The 20631-nt window shown below is 52.8% G+C and overlaps 2 protein-coding genes across 2 annotated transcripts; one reads left to right on the forward strand and one right to left on the reverse strand.

Annotated features, from left to right (window-relative positions):
• The first annotated feature begins 1916 nt into the window (after window positions 1-1916).
• Window positions 1917-18847, forward strand: FAM166A (family with sequence similarity 166 member A). Its single transcript, XM_014952334.1, has 7 exons — window positions 1917-1972; window positions 5498-5691; window positions 12258-12541; window positions 13520-13622; window positions 14418-14512; window positions 16661-16778; window positions 18713-18847. The coding sequence occupies exons 1-7, from the start codon at window positions 1917-1919 to the stop codon at window positions 18799-18801; spliced, it is 939 nt and encodes a 312-aa protein (XP_014807820.1). The 3' UTR covers window positions 18802-18847.
• Window positions 18792-20612, reverse strand: TUBB4B (tubulin, beta 4B class IVb). The gene is made up of 2 exons (XM_014952333.1): window positions 20484-20612; window positions 18792-20001 (listed from the first exon to the last, which is right to left on the reverse strand). The coding sequence occupies exons 1-2, from the start codon at window positions 20542-20544 to the stop codon at window positions 18941-18943; spliced, it is 1122 nt and encodes a 373-aa protein (XP_014807819.1). The 5' UTR covers window positions 20545-20612; the 3' UTR covers window positions 18792-18940.
• Between the last annotated feature and the right edge of the window lie 19 nt (window positions 20613-20631).

Consider the following 20631-nt stretch of genomic DNA (forward strand, 5'->3'; position numbering starts at 1 on the left):
CTGTGCTCCTCCCAAGGAGGAGAATTTTCTCCTTGTCTCCAGTGGGCCTTCCACTTGGTGCGTCTTGTGCCTGTTACCTCTTGGTCTTCCACCGCGTGCCTCTGAGAAGAGCCATCGTGCCCCTCACAGACCCTTCCACTGCAGACCTGGGGTTGCTGGAGAGGTCTGCCCCAATCAGAGCTTGGATATTTGGGCAAAATCAAATACTTGTATAAAGGATGGAAATTCCAGGTCTCTCAAAACGTTGAGGCACCAAGGGTTAAACCAATATTTTTATCTCCTCTTTATTTTGGGTGGAGTACAGGCACCTAAACAGATGAGGACAACCCTCAAATAGTCTATGATTTCTGGTTAGTAGCTCTGAAACCTTAAAATGATTCTTCTGGCCACGTGCCTGAGCTCTTCATGGCCATGGAGGGACTTTGGCAGTGAACCAGGCTGGCTGCTGGTGGTGTACGTGGTGGAAATGCTGCTTGACGGTAACAGGAGTGCTGGTCTTTGACTTGAGGACATACCGGCCACCGTGGCTGTTCAGTAAATGGGAGACTCATGTTCTGGGCTTGCCTTCAGCTGGAGGAGGGTGAAACCCACCACACACAAAACAGTATGACCGTAGTGGTGTGAGGTTCAACAAGGCCAAGTTCCAGGTCCTGCCTTTGGGTCACACCAACCACATGGATGCTCTAGGCTTGGGGCAGAGTGGGTGGAGCTGCCGCGTGGAAAAGGACCTTGGGTGTTGGTCAACAGCAGCTGAACATGAGCCAGCAGTGTGCCCAGGTGGCTGAGAAGGCCAACAGCATCCTGGCCTGTATCAGGAACAGTGTGACCAGCAGGACTGGGGCAGTGACCATCCCCCTGGACTGGGCACTGGTGAAGCTCCACATCAAGTGCTGTGTTCAGTTGTGGGCCCCTCACCACAGGAAAAATATTGAGGAGCTGGAGCGGGTCCAGAGAAGGGCAACGGAGCTGGTGAGGGGTCTGGAGCACAAGTCTTGTGAGGAGAGGCTGAAGGAGCTGGGGGTGTTCAGCCTGGAGAAAAGGAGGCTGAGGGGAGACCTTCTCACTCTCTCCAACTCCCTGAAAGGAGGGTGTAAAGAGGGGCGGGTTGGTCTCTTCTCCCAAGGAACAGGCCATGGGACAAGAGGAAAAAGGCTTCAAGTTGCACCAGGGGAGGTTTAGATTGGAAATTAAGAAAAATTTTATACTGAAAGGGTTGTCAAGCCTTGGAACGGGCTGCCCAGGGCAGTGGTGGAGTTGCCATCCCTGGAGGCATTTAAAAGCCGGGCAGGGGTGGTGCTGAGGGACATGGGTCAGTGGTGGTTTGGGCAGTGCTGGGTTGATGGATAGACTTGATGATCTGAAAGGTCCCTTCCAAGCTGGGCAATTGTATGGTTCTCTATGGTGTTGGGAATTGGAAGGACATTCTGCATGTCGCAAGGCAGGGATTGCATCTCCAGCAGCCAGACCGGGAGGGCAGCGAGGGGCAGGGAGAGGAGGGCTGAGCCTTCCACCGCAGCGTGGGGAGTCCCAGAACCTCTGCCCTGAGGTTTCCTCGGCAGGAAGGTGCCCACAGGGGCTGGTGTGTGTGGGTGACACGGGGCTGGCCCTCCCCAGTGGCGTGTGCTGGACACGAGCTGTGCCGTGGACACCTACTTGTGCTGGGGCAGCTTAGGGGAACATCTGGCCCTGGTGTCCCAAGGGCTACGAGCCTTCAGGAGATCTGATAAATCTTTGTGCTCATCCAAAATTTCCAGGTGGGGGAAAAAAAAAATAAAAATAGGACACACCCAGAAAAAACCTGAGAGGCTGCGTTCTGCAGCTGGAAACGCTGTCGGGTTCCAGCAGCATCACAAAGGTTTCCCGGGCAACTGCAGCTCCCTCCTCCCGTGGCCACCAGCCAGAGGAGCCTCAGTGCCATGGAACCCCCCAAGGAGAGCAGCATCTTCCCACCCCATCCCTACTATATCCCCGGGTAAGTTGGGAACCTCGTCCAAAATGCCTGTTTGTTTCCGATGCAAATAGCTCCTCGCCTTGGGATCACGTAGTGTTCATGATTCATGGTGTTTAGGGTGTTGTTAAATATTCCACATAACAGTTCTCCAAAGGAGACAGGGCTCCAGGAGAAGCAGCACCACCTTGTAACAGGGTATAATTAAAGGCTGCGCCAGGGTAAAGTCACAATGGTTCTACTTTTCCCCTCTTTTTTTTTCATTTGTTTTAAGCTGCCAGATGTTACCAGGGCGGCTGGGCAGGGTTTGGCTCCCAAACTGCCCTAAACTTCTGCATCAAGGAGGTTTGAGGGTCTCCTTTGAATAAATAGTTGCATACACTGGATGTGCTCTCCTCAAACCGGCTGGAGCCCGGTCCTGCTCCCCGGACCCCCTCTTGGAAGAAGTTGGTGACACTGTGGGTGCTGGTGATCTTGGTCATATGTAGTTGTTGGGTTTTTTCGAAGCCTTTTGCAACATCCTCCTCTGAAGGCTTGGAGAGAGGACATGAGTTGCTGGTGAAAAGATAAGAGACAAACGGCAGGAGTAAGTGGGGAGGCTTCGTGGGGAAGTGGTGTGGGTTCCCCTGGTGACCTGTGCTGGGAGACATGGTCTGTGACACGGGGGAAGGGGCTGGGAGGGCTGGGACGGCCACCGAGGGGAAACCAAACTTCTCTTGGTACAAAATCCAGCCTGAGCCAGGCTCCAATGGGTGTGGGGACCTCCCCGGGCAGAGGGGGACGGTGACGAGACCAGGCCCCAAACCTCAGCGCAGGGAAAGCCAGGGCGGGCAGGGGTGCAGGTCGGGGCAGGTCCCAGCCGCGGGTGAAGGGTGGAGCAGGGTTCCCTAACGATGCTCCTGCCCTAACGATCACACCGGTCCTTCCCAGTACAGCAGCGTGACGGATTTTTCCATTGCTGATCCCCGTATCTTCCAAACTTACATAAGCTCTGAGGTTGGGGGTTTTTAACACGTTTTTACGCTGCTGCGGCTGTCGGAGCGATGGGACGTGTTACTCCCTGCCTGCTGTCACCCTGTCAAAGCTCTGCGCTGGCAGTGGCTTAGGAGAGATGAGGAACAGCAAGGAGGCTGGGTTGGAACCTCCAAAAGCCTCCAAACCTTCCCTGGCTCGCTCCTGCCTGCAGAGAGCCCCCCCAGAACCAGCTTGGAGCCCTGATACCGGGGCTGCTCCTCTCCGTGCTGGTGCTTTGGCCACTGAAGGCAGGAGGAGGAGGAACCAGGTTCTGCTCCAGCGTTTTGCAGGGCGGTGCAGGCTCGTAGCATCACCCCAAGCCCCAGAGGAACCCCCCCCAGGGTGGTGGAGGTGCTGCTTTGCATCTGGTTCGGGTGGTTGAGCACAAGGAGGAGCTGCCTGAAGGGCATCGCCGCAGCCCCGGCTCTGCTGCCGGCAGACGCTGCGCCCTCAGCTGCGGTGCTGCAGGAGGAGGAGGAGGAGGAAGATGCCGCATCGCAGCATCTCACCCACTGTCCCATGTCCCGTCCCCAGCTGTGCCAGTGAACCCACAGACACAGCGAGGACATCGGAACTGGTTGCTGTCACCCGGGCAATGGTCAGGGCTTTGGAAATGCCACCGCAGAGCTCAAGAGCGTTGGGAAACCAAACCCGTGTGGGGTGGAGGGAAGGGATTCTGCCCCTCTGCTCCGCTCTGGGGAGACACCCCCCAGTGCTGCCTCCAGCTCTGAGGCCACCAACAGCAGAAGGACATGGAGCTGTTGGAGCGGGGCCAGAGGAGGCCACAGAGATGCTGGGAGGGCTGGAGCCCCTCTGCTGGGAGGACAGGCTGAGAGAGTTGGGGGGTTCAGCCTGGAGAAGAGAAGGCTCCGGGGAGACCTTAGAGCCCCTTCCAGTCCCTAAAGGGGCTCCAGGAGAGATGGGGAGGGACTTTTTACAAGGGCATGTAGTGATAGGAGGAGGGACTTCAACTGAAAGAGGACTTCAAAATCCTTCATAGGACTTCAAACTGAAAGAGGGGAGATTGAGATGAGATGTGGGGAAGAACTTCTTTGGTTTGAGGGTGGTGAGAGCCTGGCCCAGGTTGCCCAGAGAAGCTGTGGCTGCCCCATCCCTGGAGGGGTTCAAGGCCAGGTTGGAGGGAGCTTGGAGGGACCTGGTCTGGCGGGAGGTGTCCCTGCCCAGGGCAGGGGGCGGAACTGGATGGTCTTTAAGGTCTCTTCCAACCCAAACCATTCTATGATTCAATGGATGGTTTGGGCAGGACTTGGTGGGCAGAGAAGGGGTAAATCCATGAATCCTGGGCACAGCCCTCCCAGCCCCATTCCAGCTTGGAGCTGGGAAGGGAGGGCATGGAGCTGAGTGAGGATGGGCCCAGGGCCAAGGCTTTTGCTGGCGATGATGAGGAAGGCTGAGCAGGTTTAGGTGACAGCCTGGGGAGTGGTGATGGAAGAGAGAGATAGGGCTGAGTAAGAGAAAAGTGAAATGGGGCTCAGCCCTGGGAAAGCCGGTTACTCACCGCTGGCAGGGAGGCTGGAGAGCAGCGGCTGCAGCATCAACTACAGGAATCTCTCTGGTTTCTCAATCAGAACACCGAGCAGGAGAAGGTCAAACAGCCCCACCGAGACCAGTCCCTTCCCCAGGCGCCAGGGCTTTTCACCAGCAGCACTTGTAACTCCCTCTGCGGCAGATCCCTTCTCCATAAACCCGGGCTGACTCGCCCCAGCTCCTGGGATTACCTCGATTTCATTGCTTCTGAAGGGAATCCTTTCTCAGCCCTATCATTATTTTTGCTCATGATCAAAATCCCTCTGGCCATCCTGTAATTATTCGGGCTGGGTCATTAGTGCTCTTGCTCAGCTCTATCGTCCCGGAGTAGCTCCCCCCGTGTTGCAAGACTCATTGACAAATCAATGGGGCCGAGGCACCGGGCTCCTCCGGCGGCTGCGGGTGAGAGATCCTGCAGGCAGAGAACTTGCCAAGTGCAAATGCACGGCTCTGCTCGCTGCTGTTTAAAGAATTTGGAAGGGAAAGTACTTACTCATCATCTTATGATCCTCCTGCATCATCCGGCTTTATCCCCAGATACGCGGTGGGATCATTGATTGAATATTTCTGTCTGTACATCGTAGCTGGCAGCTCTGCCTTTCTTCTTCGGGGCTGGGATAACATCACCACTAGGAAATTTAATACTGGGAATAGCTGAAATTTCTGGTCTGTGCTGGTGGACTCGGGAGGACAGCCAGAGCTCCAGCACCTGCCCTGAGCCACCAAAGAGTCAAACTGCCCCTCCTGGGATGGGGGGGAATGGAGAAGCAGCGTGTCCCTACGCACCCCATGTGAAGGGCCCCCAAAAATCAAGTGATGTCTGTTACTGGGACCGAGCACCCACCTGTGCCCCTGTCTCTCCCGTGGGATGCGGGGTCTGGGTGGGTTTGTGAGCCCAGTACCAAAGCTCTGCAGCAGGTTGTAGCCTCCCAGTGGACACCTTCCAGTGCCCCCTCAGTGACTGCTCTGTTCTGGTTTCCTCCTCAGCTACGAGGGCTACGTCCCTCAGTTCAACTATCAGTTTGGGGAGACCTATGGCAAAACCACCTACCGGCTGCTGACGGACCCCGGGGTCAGGAAGAGCCCTCGGTCGGTGCTGGCGCCGCTGCACAAGCAGAAATTCATGGAGGACTTCAGCGAGACCAAGCACGGTGTCCAGGCTTATCTCCCTGGGCGTCCAGGTGAGCAGACCCCGGGGTCTTGTCCCTTTGCCAGAACAAGCTCTGCTAACGAGCATGGGGTCAATTAGGGGCAGTGGAGGATGTGCCTGTCCTCAATGGGCTCCTGGGGTGAAATGGGATGTTCTCCATGGAGTGACCATAGCTCTGGAGTAGGAGCAGGGACAACTGGAGAATGGCACTGGTGGGGAGCTGGAGTGCCCGCCTCACCTGATGGGCACGGGGCCTCTCATACTGAGTTTTAGTTCCCAGGTTATCTTCAGTTAAATGAAAATAAGTGATTTTATGGCACGTTATGTATTCCTCCATGTTCCTGTTGTGGTTCATCACGGCTGGCTCCTGGCACCACACAGCCGCGCTCTCAGCTCTCCCCAGTGGGATCGGGGGGGAGAATTGGAAGGGTAAAAGTGAGAAAACTCATGGGTTGAGATAAAGACAGTTTAATAATTGAAATATTATAATAATATTATTCATAAGAATAGTAATTAATAGTTGTAATGAAAAGAAACACAACAAAAAGAGATAAATAAAACCCAGGAAAGGCAAGTGATGCCAATGAAAACCGTTGCTCACCACCAACCAACCAATGCCCAGCCAGTCCCTGGGCAGTGCCCCCCCTGCCCCCACCAGCCTCCCCCCCGGTTTTATTGCCAAGAAGGACACTGTATGGTCTGGAATATCCCTTTGGGGGCTGCTGTCCCAGCTGTGTCCCCCCCCGATGTTTTGTGCACCCCTGGCACTCCCTGTTGGGGCGATGTGAAGGGATGAGAAGTCCTCAGTGCTGTGTAAGGGCTGCTCAGCAGTAACTGAACCAGCCCTGGGGTATCAACACTATTTTCAGCACAAACCCAAACCATGGCCCTGTGCAAGCTACTACAAAGAGAATCAACTCTATCCCATCAAAAACCAGCACAATTCCACAGGCTAATATCCGATTCTCTGGGGAAGGTCAGCTCTGACCCCTCTGACTCTTTCTCTGTGGACCCACCTGGTCTATGGCTCCTTGTGCTCAGAGCTTTAACTCGCAGCTTGTGGTTCATTTCAGGTCTTGCTGCTCCTACCTCAGCTCGGCAGAAGGGCTCCTGTGCCCTTCCCACCTTCCCCACTCCTGCTAATGGGCCCCATCTCCTCCATCAGGCACTGGCATGGCCCTGGTCCTGTAGATTCCCAGCACTGGGAATTTGCAGGAATCTCCTACCGAGTCCCAGCCCTTCTGGGAAAAGTGCCTGGTCCTTGTTGAGCAGACCCAAATCAGGCCACACCAGGATCCCATGTCAGCCCCTCTTGGGGTCACCTCCTTTGGAGACTCAGTTGCCACAGACCACACCACGTGTCTGAGACAAAGCTGTTGAGGACTCCCTGCTCAGCGGGGGCGAGTCCTCTCCCAGTTGAACACAGAGGTTACCTGCCCAGGTGGGATCTGGGTCTTCATTTCCCTGGGGATGGCCACACTGAAGCAGTGTTTTCCCATTTCACGCTGGGAATTCGGGCTGTGTAGCTTCTTGCAAACTTTTGGCCCTTCTGTTTCTCCCAGCTCTTTGTTCCAGCATCCAGGTCTCCACCACGCAGGTGGCATTTACAGGCTTCGTTCCTGGATATTTAAATTTGCATTTCCTTGGACTACTTTGGAGACTCAGTTGCCACAGACCACACCACGTGTCTGAGACGAAGCTGTTGAGGACTCCCTGTTCAGCGGGGGCGAGTCCTCTCCTGGTTGAACATAGAGGTTACCTGCCCAGGTGGGATCTGGGTCTTCATTTCCCTGGGGATGGCCACACTGAAGCAGTGTTTTCCCATTTCACACTGGGAAATCGGGCTGTGTAGCTTCTTGCAAACTTTTGGCCCTTCTGTTCCTTCTAGCCCTTTGTTCCAGCATCCAGGTCTCCACCGCGCAGGTGGCACTTACAGGCTTCGTTCCTGGATATTTAAATTTAAAGCTGTTGAGGACTCCCTGCTCAGCGGGGGCGAGTCCTCTCCCAGTTGAACACAGAGGTTACCTGCCCAGGTGGGATCTGGGTCTTCATTTCCCTGGGGATGGCCACACTGAAGCAGTGTTTTCCCATTTCACGCTGGGAATTCGGGCTGTGTAGCTTCTTGCAAACTTTTGGCCCTTCTGTTTCTCCCAGCTCTTTGTTCCAGCATCCAGGTCTCCACCACGCAGGTGGCATTTACAGGCTTCGTTCCTGGATATTTAAATTTGCATTTCCTTGGACTAAAATGTAGTTTGGATGGGCCCAACCAACCAGTTGACCTGGTTGTGCTCTCTCTCATTATCCTGTCCTCATTCTTGCTTTCTTCTTGACAACATTTACATCATCTGCCAATGTTTGGAGCTGGAAGCTCCCATTTGCTGCTTGTTGGTGAAATGCCGAAGAACGTGGCCACAGGGAGCAGCACCTTGCTGTGCTGGTAACTCCTCATCAACAGTTCCTGCTGCCAGTGAGCGAGCCCTCAAACCCTTCACTGCAAAATCCATTGGTTACTGCCTGGCATCCTTCTGGGTGTTCTAAATGATGGAGATCAAGGAGCTCAAGGGAGAGTTGGATCTGGGCGGTTGCCTTCAGCAAACTCAGTCTGAAGACTCTTTCCCCAGGTCTATTTTGGATACAGGCTTGTTGATGGGCACCAAGTACATCTCTGTTTTCCATCAGTTGAATCCCATGCTGGGGCCTTGAGCGACCTGCTCTAGTGGGAGGTGTCCCTGCCCATGGCAGGGGGGTTGGAACTCAATGATCTTTGAGGTCTCTTCCAACCCAAACCATTCTATGATTCTATGATTGTGTTTCTCCTGGAAGTGAGGTCAGGCTCAGTTGGTTGGGGATGTCAACCAGGGTTATGCTGGATGTCCAGGGGCGGTGGCATGGAGGGGGGTTATGGCACAGGCCAAGCGTGCAGGCACCTGCTCCCCGGGAACTGGGCTGAAAACATACAGCTATTCACTCAAATCAAACGCACGGTGCTCTCCTGGCTTTTAATTTAGTGCCTCACTGTGCAACCCTTCTGAATCAATAAGTTTGCAAAACTCAGGGTCATAAATAAGAGCTTATATGGATTTCTCAAGTGTAGAATGTCATTTTTTCCTTTTCCTTTGGTTTGTGGGATGAAAAAGAAAAGAGTAGATGCGATATTTTCATTAATAATGAAGGAAATATTCAGACAAAGCTGCATTAAAATTTGCACACTGTATCGGAAAATCAGTTTCATCAAGGATTTGATTGATAATTCAGTTGCATAGAGTATATATACTTTACAAAGGTCTAAACAGTAAATATGTACTTTATAATCTAAACATAAATAGATTGCAAACCTTGGTGCCCATCAGAAGTGTTACACTCCTGCAGAGAGGGGCAGGTCTTGCTCCGTGCTGTTTGAGCAGGGACAGGCTGTAGGTCCCTGGGACTCTCTGGAGATGAAGCCTTGGCTGGAAGATGGTGTCTCGTCCCTGGGGCTTTGTGCTGGGGATCCAGATGCCTGTGGAACACGAGGGGGTTGGGGGGACAGTAATGACCAGAGGGCTGGAAAAAATATGACCTAGGAGGGCAAAAATGGAAGGAATTTGGTTTGTTGAAAAAAAGATGAGTGATCTAAAACCAGTTTTCCAATAAGGAGAAGGTTGTTGTGGGGTGTGAGAGTGGTCACTCTCTGTACCCATTGAGGAGGGAGAGGTTGGTTCTACTCCTGGCTTGGGGCAGGAGGTGTCACGTGGGGCCGGGAGCCACGTCACGGGGTGGTTTTAAGGGAAAGTCAGGAGAAAGCTGCCAAGCTGGGCTGTCCCTGTGGAGTCCCAAGGCACAGGACTCTGTCCCTCGGTCACAGTGGAGATATTTAGCATCCCCTGGATGTAAGATAATTGTTTTTCCAGCCATCCTCACAGCAGAGCCTTTCCTCGACGAGCAGCAGTGAAGCCAGTGCCCGAACCCCTTGTTGGGTGTGGGGGGACGTGGTGTCTGTGTTTGGGGTGTCCTGACCTGCTAATGGGCCCCATCTCCTCCATCAGGCACTGGCATGGCCCTGGTCCTGTAGATTCCCAGCACTGGGAATTTGCAGGAATCTCCTACCGAGTCCCAGCCCTTCTGGGAAAAGTGCCTGGTCCTTGTTGAGCAGACCCAAATCAGGCCTGAGGAGCAGCCACACCAGGACCCCATGTCAGCCCCTCTTGGGGTCACCTCCTTTGGAGACTCAGTTGCCACAGACCACACCACGTGTCTGAGACGAAGCTGTTGAGGACTCCCTGTTCAGCGGGGGCGAGTCCTCTCCTGGTTGAACATAGAGGTTACCTGCCCAGGTGGGATCTGGGTCTTCATTTCCCTGGGGATGGCCACACTGAAGCAGTGTTTTCCCATTTCACACTGGGAAATCGGGCTGTGTAGCTTCTTGCAAACTTTTGGCCCTTCTGTTCCTTCTAGCCCTTTGTTCCAGCATCCAGGTCTCCACCGCGCAGGTGGCACTTACAGGCTTCGTTCCTGGATATTTAAATTTGCATTTCCTTGGACTAAAATGTAGTTTGGATGGGCCCAACCAACCAGTTGACCTGGTTGTGCTCTCTCTCATTATCCTGTCCTCATTCTTGCTTTCTTCTTGACAACATTTACATCATCTGCCAATGTTTGGAGCTGGAAGCTCCCATTTGCTGCTTGTTGGTGAAATGCCGAAGAACGTGGCCACAGGGAGCAGCACCTTGCTGTGCTGGTAACTCCTCATCAACAGTTCCTGCTGCCAGTGAGCGAGCCCTCAAACCCTTCACTGCAAAATCCATTGGTTACTGCCTGGCATCCTTCTGGGTGTTCTAAATGATGGAGATCAAGGAGCTCAAGGGAGAGTTGGATCTGGGTGGTTGCCTTCAGCAAACTCAGTCTGAAGACTCTTTCCCCAGGTCTATTTTGGATACAGGCTTGTTGATGGGCACCAAGTACATCTCTGTTTTCCATCAGTTGAATCCCATGCTGGGGCCTTGAGCGACCTGCTCTAGTGGGAGGTGTCCCTGCCCATGGCAGGGGGGTTGGAACTCAATGATCTTTGAGGTCTCTTCCAACCCAAACCATTCTATGATTCTATGATTGTGTTTCTCCTGGAAGTGAGGTCAGGCTCAGTTGGTTGGGGATGTCAACCAGGGTTATGCTGGATGTCCAGGGGCGGTGGCATGGAGGGGGGTTATGGCACAGGCCAAGCGTGCAGGCACCTGCTCCCCGGGAACTGGGCTGAAAACATACAGCTATTTACTCAAATCAAATGCACGGTGCTCTCCTGGCTTTTAATTTAGTGCCTCACTGTGCAACCCTTCTGAATCAATAAGTTTGCAAAACTCAGGGTCATAAATAAGAGCTTATATGGATTTCTCAAGTGTAGAATGTCATTTTTTCCTTTTCCTTTGGTTTGTGGGATGAAAAAGAAAAGAGTAGATGCGATATTTTCATTAATAATGAAGGAAATATTCAGACAAAGCTGCATTGAAATTTGCACACTGTATCGGAAAATCAGTTTCATCGAGGATTTGATTGATAATTCAGTTGCATAGAGTATATATACTTTACAAAGGTCTAAACAGTAAATATGTACTTTATAATCTAAACATAAATAGATTGCAAACCTTGGTGCCCATCAGAAGTGTTACACTCCTGCAGAGAGGGGCAGGTCTTGCTCCGTGCTGTTTGAGCAGGGACAGGCTGTAGGTCCCTGGGACTCTCTGGAGATGAAGCCTTGGCTGGAAGATGGTGTCTCGTCCCTGGGGCTTTGTGCTGGGGATCCAGATGCCTGTGGAACACGAGGGGGTTGGGGGGACAGTAATGACCAGAGGGCTGGAAAAAATATGACCTAGGAGGGCAAAAATGGAAGGAATTTGGTTTGTTGAAAAAAAGATGAGTGATCTAAAACCAGTTTTCCAATAAGGAGAAGGTTGTTGTGGGGTGTGAGAGTGGTCACTCTCTGTACCCATTGAGGAGGGAGAGGTTGGTTCTACTCCTGGCTTGGGGCAGGAGGTGTCACGTGGGGCCAGGAGCCACGTCACGGGGTGGTTTTAAGGGAAAGTCAGGAGAAAGCTGCCAAGCTGGGCTGTCCCTGTGGAGTCCCAAGGCACAGGACTCTGTCCCTCGGTCACAGTGGAGATATTTAGCATCCCCTGGATGTAAGATAATTGTTTTTCCAGCCATCCTCACAGCAGAGCCTTTCCTCGACGAGCAGCAGTGAAGCCAGTGCCCGAACCCCTTGTTGGGTGTGGGGGGACGTGGTGTCTGTGTTTGGGGTGTCCTGATGCAGCCACACGGAGAAAAGGATAATGGGGTGGGGGTTTTCCCCTTAATCTTTAGAGCTTGGCTGATGGTATTTTACAGTTTAGGCATTGCTTTGAAAAAAATTTCAGTTACTGAACTTATATTTGGGCAGATTTTCTGTGCAGGCTGGTTTATGGGATGGGGCTGATGGCAGAAGGGACTCACAGCCCGAGGGATGCTGCTGACCTCCAGGCTCCTTCCCTTCCCTTTAGAGGAGCACAAAAGGGGCGAGGTCCAGCACGATGGGAATCCTTCATCTTCATTCAGCCACTTCTTTCCCATAACTCAGTCTCTGTCCCACAGGATATTTTCCCTATGTGCAAGCTGAGGCTGCAGCAAGCCTTCCCGACCCGGTCATTGAGCCAAAACCTCTCCCGGCGGTGCCAGGGCTGGAAGAGGCAGAGATGATAAGGATGCACATGGACCCTCAGCCCCAGGACCACCCTGGCGAGTACGTCCCGTGGACACGACTGCCTCGGGGGTACCCACGGAGGGTTCCGTGCCAGCCCGTGTCTGAGGGGCAAGAGTGGCAACTGCCTGAGATAACCCCAGCCAGAAGGTGCAGAGCCCTGGAAGGGAGCAAACAGGTACGTGGTTTTGGGTGGAAAAGAGGCGTGATAAGGGATGCTACGGTGGAGGGATGGGGACTGGTGGGCATGGAAGATATCTCCTTGGTCCAGGGGTGTGAAGAGGGAATTTCATATGGGTGTGGGTGGCAAGGATGGACAGTTTAGAGTGTTGTGTAGAGAAATATCAAGCACACAAGCATCTCTAGCAGCAGCAAATCCACCACATCTTCAGGAAATTGTTATAATCATTAGTTTCCTAATCAAAAAGGCGTAACTTCTCATTTGGTTGAGTTTTAGCTTCAAATCCCAGTCATTAGATCTTGTGTTTTGCTGTGCTACACAGCCAGGCTGGTGTTTCCTTTGGGTGAACCTGGAGCCCTCCTCCTTCTCCTCTTCCTGAAAAGAGCAGCCTCCTGGCACCTTTGGTTACGTGCTGGGATTCTGACCCCTGAACTGCTCCCTCCCACCTTTCCCACCATCGTTATCCCTCGTTCCAACCCAAGCACTGGGATTTGCCAGCGGAGCTGGGTGCTGCTTTGCACGGCGCAGCCGGTGTCACCCGGGACCATCGTGTTTGAGCCCCTTATTTCTTCTGGAGCCGGAGGCAGCATTTGTCAGGTCAGAGCCAGCCGGGGCTCTGCAAATCCCCTGAAGGCAGAGATTAGAGATTTGACGTATCAAGTCAAAAGCTGGCTCGGATATAAGTTCCAAGGAGGGGCATTCCCACTCCTTGCTCTGAGAAACGGATTTGTGAAGGAGCTCAGAGCCCCTTGTTCTCCCCAGGGATTTTGCAAAACCTCTGCGTATGGAGAGCTCATCTGGTAATTTGACTTTACCAGAAATTCTTGGAGTAGCTCTGAGTGTCAAGCAAGGAAGAAACAGAAATGGCCATTGCCATTCCTGGGCTCTGGCGGTGATTTAAGCAATGGAGCCAAGGGAGGAAGCAGGTTTTACTGGTGCTCATTTTATTTCTGCTTTTATTTTGAACCTGTAAAGTTTGAAGGTATGACTCTGCCAGGAGTGGCTGACACCGCAGAGCAGGACTATCGGTTACCAAGACTGGACATACCAAGAGTGATCCAAGAGAAAGTCATCCCAGGTAAAAGAGAGGGAGGTCATGTGCAGCACGAATCCACCTGAGAAGAAATCATCTCATCCCCTGTCCCCTGGGCAAATCTCAAGGACATTGGCCAGTTGCTCCAGCTCGTTTGAACACTTTGGGATGGAAAACTGTCCCTGCTCCTCTCTATGCCAGGGTTGTTTCTTTGGGATGCTGTCACCACCTTGGATCTTCCCCTGAGGGATACGAGCCCTCGCTCCGCAGAGACCACAGGGGCTGCAGGAGCAAGTGTTTTAGGTGGAATGGAAGAGCATCAATGTTTTAGGATGCAGAGGACAAATTTCCCCCCTTCCAAAGCATGGCTTTGGAAAGATGGAGTGCTGGCTGCTTTTTGGTTGTACCTCTCCTCGTTTTATCTAGTTTTAGACTTTATATAGTTTCTGTCTTAAAAAGGGTGGAAATTTGCTGGCTGGGCAGGGCAAGTGAGGAAGGAAGGTGAGACACCCAGTTGTTTGCCCCTGGCTGTGTATTGAACTGGGAGAGAACAGAGCTGTTGGTGTAAAGAAAAGACTATATGAAAATGAAATGTTTCTTCCAAACCTCAGGGAAACCAACACAGATCAGTTCAGCCCCGTTGTGTTTCCCTTGGGAATCATAAAAAAATGACTCTTTCAGAAAAGATACTTCACATGTAAGAGTTAATTTTACAACTTAAATGGATGATTTTTTCCTTCCTATACTCTGCCAAGGTTTTATATTTATCCCAGCCTCTCCCACTTCCAGACTGGTTGATCCTTATACGATATGTCTGTTCTCTCTTGTCTTCATCCGAAGGGTACACTGGGTTCATCCCCCGCTTCACCTGGATTTATGGCGTGAGGTACATCCAGGGGGTGAAGGACGCCATGGACGAATTTGGACAACACCAGGTAGATTTTATCCACAAGTCTGATTTCAAGACTATAATGTTGGTATCGATTCTTCCACACCACCAGAAGCGGTTCCATTTAGTGCAGCCGCGTTAGAGCCGGGGTTATAAGTACAAGCAAAGTAAAATGCTATTAGGTAACACGTTGAAAAAACCATGAGCAATTAAATTCTGTAACTTGTTTCCTTGGGACATTAAGGGAGGATAAATGAGTTCATAAAAGGATTAAGCAAATCTATTGAGGGTTGGTTCAAGGGTGGCTATTAAAAAATGTTGCTCTGAGTGCAGAAAGACAGGGTGCAACTCTGTGCATCCCTTCTGCAATGTGCCTTCTCCACCTGGATGGCAGGGCTGGGTGGCTCCCTGGGCTGCTCGGGTGGCTATTTCTGCCTTTTAACTGGTTGTAAGGCCTTTTCCTTTACTAACATAATTTGTCTTAAAGCGTTCTAGATCTTCTTTCTCTTCCTTTTGGGGAGGATGCAGAAATATCCCTACTGAAAAAAAAAAAAATTTCATCCCCTTGCTTGTAAGATCCACCCCCTTATAATGCCGTATAATCCTCCTACACGGGAAAATGAGGTCCCTCCCACAGCAGTTGATGTTTTGCATTCAAAGCTACACGTTTCCTCTGGCTGCTGGGATGGGGTGGGCTCCCTGGGACGCAGCCTCCTCGCTGGTCCAGCACCTCCATGAAATCAGGGGTACAACATTCCCGGCCCTTTCTGGTTCACCGGGATATCGCTGCGGTGCCTTCATCCCGGAGCGAACGGGTCTGATGTAGAGATGTAGAGAAAAAGGCCAAGATTGAGGATTCCCAGGCTCGGAGGGACTCAGCTGGGAAGGGATGACTCAGCGGGAGAGCAGCTGAGCTGAGGGTGCTGATGGCAGCCTGATGCTGGGGTGAAATGCATTTCCCTGTGTGGGGTTCTCATCCTTTCCTGCTGCCGTTAATAGGAATCGAAATACAGCAAACAAAAAAACCACCAAACAACCCAGGCTTTATCAAACATAAACATGCTGTTTGCAAAGCCTTTCTGCCCCTGACGCCTGAAGAACCGTCTGCCGTGCAGTAAATCAGGGAGGGAGGTGTTTCTCCACGGCAGGATCCAGCAGAAGCTGGGCTGGCAGAGGGTGGCTGCGGCATCAGGCATCGAAGGAAGAGAAGCTAAAGAGAGGAAAAAAAAAACCCATAAAATCACACCGTATTTCTGCCTAAGATGGCTTCTGACTGGAGGGCCACTAATCTTCTGCCCTAAATCTCTGTTGCCCTAGGTTACCTACCGGGATGTGCCACGGCTCATTGCTTACTGTCTGCATCAGGCAAAATAACACCATCCTCTCGCTTCAGCGCCGCGCGTGGGGACCGCGGTGACCCCACACGATGGTCCCCACGTTTGCTGGGCTCCAGGAACCCCCCACCCTCCCCAGCAGGGCAGGGCGGCGCAGAGTCAGCGAGAGCTTGGATGGGTTTTGTCGCTGCAGAGAAGGGGAGAGGTGGAACCTCCATCCTCCAGCACAGCCCCGTGGCTGGGTCTGACCCCGGGAGGGCAGGGACAGACCCGGGAGAAGATTTACACTCTCCCTTCAGTTAACGCTCCCTAAGCCTTCCTCTTCCTCCCCGCCGGGGGAATTACTGGCTAATCACCCCTGGGGGGGGGGGACTTGTGGAGAAACAGAACCAGTTGGAGGAGTCAAACCAAACCCTTGGTGGGTCTGAGGCATGGAGCCAGCTCCGGCAGAGGCTGGTGGCTCATGGTGCATCAAACACGATGCTCATGGTGCATCAAACACAACGTTCATGGTGCATCACAAGGTGCTTGTGGCTGATGGCCAGAGGGGATAATTCAGTCCAGGCTGTGGAGATCCCAAGGATGATGCCAGGCCAGGAGCTGCTCTGTGCCCCCGGGGTCGGAGCTCGCAGAGGTTGCCACCAGCAGCCTGGGGAGAAAAGCTTTCCAAGTGGGAAAAGGGAAGATGTTAGGTAGTTCCTAATTAGAAGAAAACAGAACTGGAAAGAGAATTGCTTTACGTTGGCTTTAATATTTCCTTTGCTGCAAAGTCACAGCACGAGAGTTGGGTAACAACAAAATGGTTTAAAATTAACCCTACTTTGGGGGGGTATGTGTGTGTCTTTTTGTCTGTTTTCCAGTTTTTGCAGAGAAACCCAGTTTGCAGCTTTGGCAAGAGACTTCCCCAAACGTACTGGCCTAACTACAGGATTTACACCAGCGCTGGGCTGATCCCTTCCTACACGGGCTTCGTCCCAGGTGAGTCCATCAGCCGAGTGAAAACGAGAGGCACTAATACTAATTACTGTCATTAAGCAGCGCTGTTAGCAGTGAGCAGTTACGGAAATGAGCCACGTGGGTAGGAGATTATTTTATTTTCTTTTTCTCCCAGAGGGGCTGGAGCTGGGCCACCCCCTGCCCTGCCCCAGGAGAGCCCCTCTTCCAGCACGATTCTGGTCTAAAAAGGCTGATAAAAAGCAAAAGGTAAATGATACAAAGGGTTGGGAAAGCACCCAAAAATGCAGTGTAATGGTATCAGCCATCCAGAGAGGCGGTGACAGCCCCGCAGTGTCTGTCTGCTCCCTGTCAGGCACCTGTGACACTGACACAGAGAGGTCTGAAGAAAGTCCTTTTGTTGTCTCTTAAGGGGAAGCTCTGCCCGAGCAGAGCACGAAGGTGTTGGGGTAAAATGTCAACAAATCAGCAATTAATATCGGTGTCTTTGGCCCCAGTGAAGCCCAGTGCTCCATAACGTGGGGTGGGAAAGCAAGGAGATGAGTTGGAAAGAACCAAACTCCACTTGCAGTTAATATCAGTGTCTTTGGCCCCAGTGAAGCCCTGTGCTCCATAAGGTGGGCTGGGAAGGCGAGGAGATGAGCTGGAAAGAACCAAACTCCACTTGCAGTTAATGTGATAGAGGAGGGAAATGGTAGGAGACACAAAATGGGGCAGAACTGCAAGCTGAGCGTGGGGAGGTGACCATCCCTGGGGATGGACAGTGGCCAAGAGTAAGTCTGTTCAGCCCGAGTGTGGCTCCAGCAAGACGTGTCCTGGGGCTTGGGAGAGCCCTGCAGGAAAAGCCATTTTTAACACACAACCCATCAGCAGGAGCTCCATTCTCAGGGAATAGGGTGGAAGCATCTCACGCTGATGGGAAGGTGAGGCTGGGCAGGTCTTCTGCTCAAAGAGGGAGAGAAATGGGGTCTCTGGGCCTCTGTCACCCCACGCCGGGGCAGGGGGCAAGTGCAGTGGCTGCTGTCCCCGTCCTTGGCCCGGCAGCTTGAGGTGGCCCGCGGCAAGGTCCAGCTCCTCTGTGGCCACACTCCACAAGGCTGCAATGTCCCCTGCTCGGTCTGAAAGCCACCACCTCACCCCATAGACAGATTTCCCCCCAACCCAGGAGCCACCAGTCAACGCAGTCTCAACCGCTCCAACCAGACCCCTCTGGAAGGAGAAAATTAATTTTTAAGATAGAGAAAAATGAACCCCAAATCAGTTACAATGAAAAACACTGAAGAGGTTCTTCAGGAGGAAGCTTCCTCCTGTCTCCTCAGTGACAGGTTTGTCACTCGGGTAACACTGAGGGTATTAACTGGTCCCACAGTAAAAATGTGCTTTGTTAATGGGGGGTTTTAATGAAACGAGTGTGTGATTTGGCATCAGGTGTTCAGCTCGCATCAAAGCAGAGCCGCTGCAGTAACACCTGATTTTCATTTTAAAACCTGTCCATACCCATTTTAAAAGGTGGCTCCAGCCAGGCTGCACACACCCGAGCTCCTCGCTGTCCCTCATCCTGGGCAGCAGCTCCTCACAGCTGTCCCCAAGGCTCCCGTGACAGGCCACGGTGCCGTGGTCAGTCGGGCTCATCTTCTGCCAGAAACACCCCCCTCCACGGGAGGCACCTTCCCTGCTCCCCACTGGGGCGCACCGTGGCTTAGACACCCCCATGTCCCCCCCCAGAGCCAGCTCCCTGACAGGAGGCCACAGGCAGGGACCTAAATTTAGATGCAGCTCGGAGTTGGATTCCACCCCCCCATGGAGTGTCCCCTCCACCAGGACTTGTCACTAGAAACCCAACCAGCTTCTTCAGTTCCTGGCCACCACATCCCAGCGAGCTGTCCCCCCACCCCGTTGGAGGGAAGCCTCGGGGAAGGTGACAGAGCTGCCACCATGTCCCCCTTCTCCTTTTCCAGACCTCCGCCACACCTACGCCCTCACCTACGGAAACGGCACCCGCAAAGTTTACCAAAAGCAACAAAAGAGACGAGCTCGTGCACTGTGAAAAATGCTTTAATGGTGCCTGTACAGCATCTGAAGTGACTTTGAGACAGGAAGAGGAACACAACACAGACAGAGGAGAATCGAATGAAAGAGTTCATACAGCTTTAAACAAAATTTACAGGTGTTCATCTGCGTAGCTTTTATTCTGCCTCCTCCTCAGCCTCCTCCTCAAACTCCCCTTCCTCCTCAGCTGTAGCATCCTGGTACTGCTGATACTCAGAGACCAGGTCGTTCATGTTGCTCTCAGCCTCTGTGAACTCCATCTCGTCCATGCCCTCGCCCGTGTACCAGTGCAGGAACGCCTTTCGGCGGAACATGGCCGTGAACTGCTCAGAAATGCGTTTGAACAGCTCCTGGATGGCCGTGCTGTTACCAATGAAGGTGGCGGACATTTTCAGGCCACGAGGTGGAATGTCACAGACCGCTGTTTTAACGTTATTAGGGATCCACTCAACAAAATAGCTGCTATTTTTGTTCTGAACGTTGAGCATTTGCTCATCGACCTCTTTCATCGACATACGGCCCCTAAAAACGGCAGCTACGGTCAGATAGCGGCCGTGACGCGGGTCACAGGCTGCCATCATGTTCTTTGCATCGAACATCTGCTGCGTTAGCTCTGGCACGGTTAAAGCACGGTACTGCTGGCTGCCACGGCTCGTCAGCGGGGCAAAACCAGGCATGAAAAAGTGCAAACGGGGGAAGGGAACCATGTTGACCGCCAGCTTCCGCAGGTCGGCATTAAGCTGGCCTGGGAACCGCAGGCAGGTGGTGACACCGCTCATGGTGGCCGACACTAAATGGTTCAGATCACCGTAGGTGGGAGTAGTTAACTTCAGTGTTCTGAAGCATATGTCGTAGAGGGCTTCGTTATCAATACAGTATGTTTCATCTGTGTTCTCCACAAGCTGATGCACCGAGAGCGTGGCATTGTAGGGCTCTACTACAGTATCTGATACTTTAGGGGAGGGTACAACACTGAAAGTATTCATAATTCGGTCAGGGTACTCTTCACGGATTTTGCTGATGAGGAGGGTACCCATACCAGAGCCTGTGCCACCACCGAGAGAGTGAGTAAGCTGAAAGCCCTGGAGACAATCACAGCTTTCTGCCTCCTTTCTTACAACATCTAACACGGAATCAACTAATTCAGCACCTTCCGTATAATGGCCCTTTGCCCAGTTGTTTCCTGCTCCGCTCTGACCTGGAAGAGAGCCATTTTCGTATTAGATTACGGTCACTGCTTCCTGCTTATTGCTTGCAAGCAAAGCTCAGGAGCATCAGGCTACGGAGAAACCCCCACAAAAGCTTTCATTTTATTGAGCAGAGAGCTGCGGTTTCACACAAGCACCTCTGAAATGGCTCGGCAGACACAGGGAGAACATTCGTTATATCAATGATACCATTGGTATTTGATTTCTCCTGGCATTATGGAGGAGATAATGAGAATCGGAAGAGCAACGACCTCTTGTGCCTTCTCAGACCCGCTCTCCCAGCGGCTGCCATCACGCCCCCGGTCCGCAGATCCCCGGTATTTCACGCCCGTCACGAAGCGGTGGGGATTAACCCCCCTCCCGGAGCATGCGGGGCGGTGCAGCCCGCAGTGCAGCGGCCCTGCCCTGCCCTCCCCACCCCACCCCGAGCCGGTTACACGGCAGGTCCCTCCCCCGCTCCCGGCGCACTCACCGAACACGAAGTTGTCTGGCCTGAATATCTGGCCGAAGGGCCCGGAGCGCACCGAGTCCATGGTGCCGGGTTCCAGGTCCACCAGCACGGCTCGGGGCACGTACTTGCCACCTGCAAGACAGGGAGAAGCCGTGAGGGCGGCGGCGGG

The sequence above is a fragment of the Calidris pugnax genome, unplaced genomic scaffold (assembly GCF_001431845.1).
Source record: "Calidris pugnax isolate Ruff unplaced genomic scaffold, ASM143184v1 scaffold135, whole genome shotgun sequence".
In the NCBI taxonomy this organism is placed as follows: domain Eukaryota; kingdom Metazoa; phylum Chordata; class Aves; order Charadriiformes; family Scolopacidae; genus Calidris; species Calidris pugnax.

Excerpts from the sequence above, each read along its gene's own strand:
- FAM166A (XM_014952334.1), top strand. The coding sequence starts at position 1,917 with ATGGAACCCCCCAAGGAGAGCAGCATCTTCCCACCCCATCCCTACTAT. Across the intron at positions 5,692-12,257 it reads TTATCTCCCTGGGCGTCCAG|GATATTTTCCCTATGTGCAA; the intron begins GTGAGCAGACCC and ends TCTGTCCCACAG. Across the intron at positions 14,513-16,660 it reads ACGAATTTGGACAACACCAG|TTTTTGCAGAGAAACCCAGT; the intron begins GTAGATTTTATC and ends TCTGTTTTCCAG.
- TUBB4B (XM_014952333.1), bottom strand. The coding sequence starts at position 20,544 with ATGGACTCGGTGCGCTCCGGGCCCTTCGGCCAGATATTCAGGCCAGAC. Across the intron at positions 20,002-20,483 it reads GCCAGACAACTTCGTGTTCG|GTCAGAGCGGAGCAGGAAAC; the intron begins GTGAGTGCGCCG and ends GCTCTCTTCCAG.